At 34.0% G+C, this 6291-nt stretch overlaps 1 protein-coding gene across 1 annotated transcript; it reads right to left on the bottom strand.

Annotated features, from left to right (window-relative positions):
• Positions 1 to 51: 51 nt before the first annotated feature.
• LOC111391954 (protein ARABIDILLO 1) lies at positions 52 to 5530 on the bottom strand (the record flags this gene model as incomplete). Its single annotated transcript, XM_023017239.1, has 3 exons — positions 52 to 2524; positions 4934 to 4997; positions 5436 to 5530. Coding segments are annotated over 3 exons (438 nt in total), but the record flags the coding sequence as incomplete, so codon positions are not given.
• Positions 5531 to 6291: the final 761 nt, after the last annotated feature.

Below are 6291 nucleotides of genomic sequence, written 5' to 3'. Positions count from 1 at the left end.
AAAAAAAAAATCATTTTTTTTCAACCACACATTTTTCAAAAAAACACTATTCCATCCATTAAAATTAGCTAAGAATGAGGGCCAAACGGGGGCTTAATCTCACAATAATAATCGACAAAAATCATCATAGAGCTCCACCTTTTACTGATGAAAAAAATACGTAGCAACTACAATAAACTAAGCCTATTTCCTGATAAATGGATACTTCTATTTGGAACAAGCTCGTTGCTCAAGCCCTCAAAGGCCATGCAAGGAACAACAGTTAGAAACATTCCTCTAATGAATTCCCAGGGAATATAGGAGATGGAATCTATAGAATTGTGATAAATCAAATGTTGCAAAGCTTCCAGTATTTACATAAAGTTCTACAAGCATAATCAATGTATCTACTAGTTCAGTACTGTACTTGGAGGAGACTGCGTAAGGAGAACTGAGGATTGAATGCAAATCTCTTTATCCATGAATGTTGAATTACCAGCTCATCTATATTAAGCTATTAGAAAGGTTACTAGTAATCTGTTGGTTTATATTTTTGCACACGTTGTGCTCGTAAGGAATTTGAGATTTGAACCAAGAATCCACGTAGCTCTACTATCATGTTAAATTCCCAGATCATCTTTAAAGATAATTCGTTCTCTTATTTTCACTGTACTAAACTATTCCTAACGTTCAATTCCAGTTATGCTGCAATTTCTTCCATTAAGTAGCGATCATGTAGCTCTGTCTTTTAACTATGTTTCCAAAAAGTGGATGATAAGCTTGAACAGACCAAAATATGACTAAAATAAGATCATGTTCTATTGCTGTATGAAAAGAAGTCAGCTTCTCACAATCAAAGATGAAAAGAGCTAAAATTGAACTATATTTGTTCAAACACTTCTCTTAAAATAAGAAACTTCTCTTTTACTGTTCTTTCATCCTCTCCATGCATTCCTTCAGTTTTGTCTTTCCTACAGAAGATTCCTTGTGAATAGTGAACTAAAAACTGCATGATTTATATGTTCAAAATTATTAATTAATTAAAAACCACGTGATACGTATGTTCCATATCATTAAATAGACTTAGATACATAACATAGTTTTAGACCCTGAAAAGCAGCAGCAGCAGCACAACGGATATTGGAATTAAACATTATTTTGCCGGTCAACAATTTCGATAAGCATAAACCCAGAGAGAAGAATATCTATCGGAGTTCTACAAGTTCAGACTGAAGGTGAGAACTGGTTCTGGGTATCCATAGCATTCATAGTTATATAGGAAGATAAAGTCTAAATAAACTGACTATGGAGTAATAGTAAAAGTATGGGAAAGGGCCATAGGGGATTTTCCGAGGTAGCTAGTGTATTGTATTCTTCAGATATAAACATTAATCACGGAGAAGACAATATTCTCTCATACACCATATTTGTTTAAGTATCAGATGATAGTTAAATAATTCCAGAAATACTTTGTCAGAAAATAACTTAAATCTCGGCTGAAATACCTTTTACCTCTCTGGTATACTGATTTTATTATAAAGTATTGCTTCTTCCAACATACGAAGCTGTGCATCCATGGTCAAATACATCATTGTTGTGACCTCTTATTGACATACATGGGCCAGTAAATTTAAACGATTTATACTGAAAAGTGATCATTAAGAATAAAACTTACTTCCATTTCAAGGCAAAGAACGAGGTTTTTCCAGTTCCAGCATCAGGATACTTGGACCAAGCATTCATTATGAGCATTTTATGTGATTTTAAACAAAATATAATCAGGTAAATGACCTCACTCCTTGTTAAAAAGCGAACTACAGACCGATGAGACTAAATTGGTGATTATACTTGCTCTGCTCAAATTCTAAAAGAAGCTGCGGAAACTTATGTGCAGGTACCAATTACACACCATCACATTAAAGTTAGAAGAACCTCCGTTATTTTTCTGGTGAGATCTAAATTCGTTACCTACTGACCTTTAATAAAGCAGACCAATCAGTTTAAGACGATAAATAAAATAAGAAACATTTCATAGGGTGTTTTCCTTTATACAAAGCCTAGGCTTAACTTACTAACAATGTCATCATAAAAAGAACAATAAAAGGAAAAGCCAAAAGAGATACTGCTTTATTTGTTTCAGAATTCACTATTAAAAAAAACAAGTTTAGTGATAATATATAGATATAACTAAGGCCAGCCACCCTTAAACATCCTAGGTCCAATTGTGATAAAAATTATGATACTTCCTTGCAGCAAATTCATTTTCCTAGTGCAGCATACTTTCATTCCAAGAAAAAGGGGAACATGGAAAGAATAGAGGAGAAAAGACTATTATATACTTGTATCTGGATTCAGAAGATTTTAAGTACCTTCCATCAAACATGTATGCCAAAGCCAGAGCTGACATGAAGCGGGCCATTTTTGATACAGAGGAAGAACAAAGAGAAACCAGGGCAGGAACCCCACCTTCCTCTACTATACGGAGAGCATTATCAGAATTGAAAGCAAGATTCCAAAGAGCCCCAGCAGCTGTCTCATGGACATCCTAGAAGTTGATGAATACATCGATATCAATCCAGATTGCATAACAATAAAAAACAGACTTAACAAGCGAAAAAGAATAAGTAGCACATCAAGCATTGTATCAGATGCAATTCATGTAAAAATAGTTGTATACGTCTGCTGAACAATTAATACATGGTGCTAATGAATAATTACAATTACACCACAAATCAATTTGATATGGAATGCATCAATAGGAAAGAACCTTCTAGGGGTAACCACTTTTGAAATGTAGTACAAAACTCTGAAGATTTTGGAGTCCCGACTTTACGGTAGCTGAATTACAAATTTTTTGAATCTTAATCCTTTTAAGATATTTTTAGAAACTTTACCTTCTCATATATTATCAGGGAGGAAGAAAGAAGAATGTAAAAAAACTTCGGAAAGAAAAGGCCCTTTTATGTGGAAAAATAAATAGAATAGGTATTACCTAACACTTTTCTACACAAATAATTATAGCCCACGCAATTTACTTACTAAAAGTTGCAGAAGGGAAAGTGGTAAAAATATTTATACAAACACAGAAGTGGCAAATGCAGGTCCGAATAAAGAAAAGCCAAAAATGCCTAACGGAATCAAAGAGCAAAATATTTCTTATAATAAACAATATCTTTTAATAGTCAAGTACCCACACAGCTTAGTAAGAAAACTGAAGATGCTTAGATTTCTAATTCCACCTAAGATCCTTATGATACAAAAAGAAAGTGATAATAACTAAAAAGGATCACATATCATCAACTGAATGCCGCCTTTGGCGTCCAAGTCCATGAATTTGAACAGGGATTTACATTTTCTTTACTGCATACAATTCCTAGGATAAAAGTAAAATTTAATCTATAACATAAAAAGCTCCGAATAAATCTATGACATAAAAAGCCCCGAATATAACTTTCAAGGTAACTTAGGTTGAGTTTCATGTACTTACTTGACCCTCAGATATTCCTGTAATTTTGTCAAATTAACATGATCATATATTTCCAAAGCATCTTCATCCAACATAGAAATACAATTTATAAATTTCCTGTTGAAACTTCAGTTCATGATTAATCACTGTCAATCTTCATCATCTTATTCATCTTAAGCCTCGTCGTTGAGTTCAAGTAACTCAATTTTATATAGTGTTTCATGAATTATCTCTTTAATTAAGGATTACTTAAGCATTTCCATTATCACGGAACTTTTCACACAATACGTAGAAATGCAACCTATATGAAGCCTCTGTACTCATTATTGAGTTGGTGATTATGCGAAGAAGTTGCAAGGAATTGTCTAAGTATTAGGTTGTAAACAAAGTAAACAAGAATGCGCGCGAGTAAACTTGAACGTATATGGTAAAGTTAACGATTATGTTACAATTTCTTCCATTCTAATAATTAATACCATGGAAGGACTTACGGTCAAAGTGAGTTGGATTATGAAATATTATAATTATTAATAAGATATCAGCTAACAATAACACCCTTGCTTCGCTATTCCTTTAGTTATCTGCTCCTAGGATATAAACTTGATGCAGTGATGCCCTTGTCATCATTAATGGCAACAAGGATACATGAAACAAGTTTATAGAGCTGATTTCAACTTGTTGACAATGCAATTCCACCCAATCATGTTAAATGGATGAATCGAGTCTAGGGCTATATCGGAACAAAACATGGGCCCAGTGAAGTTTTCTTCAACTTAATTTTCAAAATATTAGGAGTTTTAAGAACAATAAGACAAACTCAAGCAATTCAGCCTTTTTACAAAGATTGGACTATTATATTTCCTAATATATGTGTATTAATGTCCACATGCCAATTTGTTTGACTCCCGAAGTACCATTTGAAGTCCTTTCAGAAACTCAAAACCTTTTAAGAATGCAACACTGAAGAATATAAACCAAGTCTCTCATGTGACGGTGTATTATCTCAATATTACCCCTGGTTATATATACTGTAGGAATATCAGGAATCAGGTTGATTAAGAATCATTGATTCTCTATGCTGTCAATTTCTTAATGCATTCACGGCTCCCGGCTCAAGAAGATAATTATAGGAGTCATATAAAGTTGGTGTGAAGTTGTAGGGCTTTTTTTTAGGGATACATACAAATGGAAGCCTTGTGCGACATAGCCACAATTCAACGTACAAATGGAAGCCTTGTGCGGCATAGCCACAATTCATTCTTTATAAGCTCTGATTTAGAATCCACAGTAATATTCGACCATGGAGAAATTAATGAAAAGTAAGCACTAAAGCAACTTGACACCACAACCAACCTACCACTTTATCACGGTAAGGCGCAACCAAATAATGACCCGCGGGTCACTAGATTGAGAGTACAAATAAAATACTTGAATTACGTACAGAATGATCCAGAAAGAACCAATTATATATCCTGAGTAAAAAATTACCTCAGCATCTGATCGTGCCAGTGCTATTAGTGGTGCCACGCCTCCTTCTTGTCCAATGGCAATGCTATCACAAAAGCAACAAACACATGTATAAAATTCAAGGCAATTGGAAAAATCAAAACTATGTAATGACAGCAGTTCAGTGTTCATCAAATACCATGGCATTGTGATTGACCATGAAAATAATTAGTATTGACCAGCCCTTTGAAAAATCAAAGCTCACAGTTATAAAATCAGGCCTAAAAAATGAATGACATCTGATGCTTTGTTCTTTCATAGACAAATGTTATCTCTTTATATAGTATCGTATAATGGACAAATGCAACCTCGTCATATAACGCTATTCATGTCCCAGAAGGATTCCTCATCCATACATAAAATGATAAAATCAGTTAAAGCATGTTAGGAACCACTACACAAAGAAACTCTGTGACACAGGCTTGGCATGGATCATTATTAGCAGCAGCCCTATGCAAAAACAAAAACAATTTTTTGCACATACCTATTTGCTTCTGACACAGATAATCCCCACAGAGCACCAGCAGCCCTCTCCTGAAGGCTGTGAGAAGCATTTGAGCAGGAACGTGCAAGAGCAACCTAAACAACCACATAAGATTAGCATGAGCTAAAATATCATCTTTTAAGGATATTAAGAATATAATGATTCTCTAAGGATGACTGTCAGCAGCAGAAAAGTTTTCTAAAAAAAAATACACAACAAACTAATAGCAATTGGAAATTTAATGTAAGCGAAATATTCCGATACAGATGACTTGCTGAAAAGTAATATGTTTATACTTGCGTAAAGCAAGGAATAAATATAGACATTGTCCCAAAAATTCATGGAAAAGTGAAAGGTTAAGATATAGTGATAAAATCAAGAATGCTCAGACAAAATTCATAATGTTATTGATTAAGTTCCTTAATAACTCAAACATTAGAAACCTCATTTAGAGTAGAAAGAGGTTTTCCACTGCATTAAGAATAATGAAGGCCTCTTCAAGGGAAACTCGGCAGAAGTTTCCTATCTAAAGCTTTTGGCAATATCGTGTAGTAGAAAGTAAAATGGGAAGGAAGAGTTGCCTATTGTGCAGACAACAGGGGAAAAACAAGCGAGAATATCACCGCAAAGGCATCGTCCATGAAATTAATTCGTGCCAGTCATACCAGCAAAAATTGTAATTTTCCCTTAATATAATTGCAATAACATGGGTTGCCTTTACATGGATATGCTATAAATTATCTATAGTATTTAGGGTAAGAAACGAAACGTGATATTGAAATGTTTAAGTTTATTACTTTTCTAATAACTAATAGTAAAGCCAAAAACTGGTTCTGGGAACGCTACAGGTCCATTT

The sequence above is a fragment of the Olea europaea genome, unplaced genomic scaffold (genome assembly GCF_002742605.1).
Source record: "Olea europaea var. sylvestris unplaced genomic scaffold, O_europaea_v1 scaffold8594, whole genome shotgun sequence".
Taxonomy (NCBI): Eukaryota; Viridiplantae; Streptophyta; class Magnoliopsida; order Lamiales; family Oleaceae; genus Olea; species Olea europaea.
This window is presented reverse-complemented; position numbering and strand designations above follow the sequence as displayed.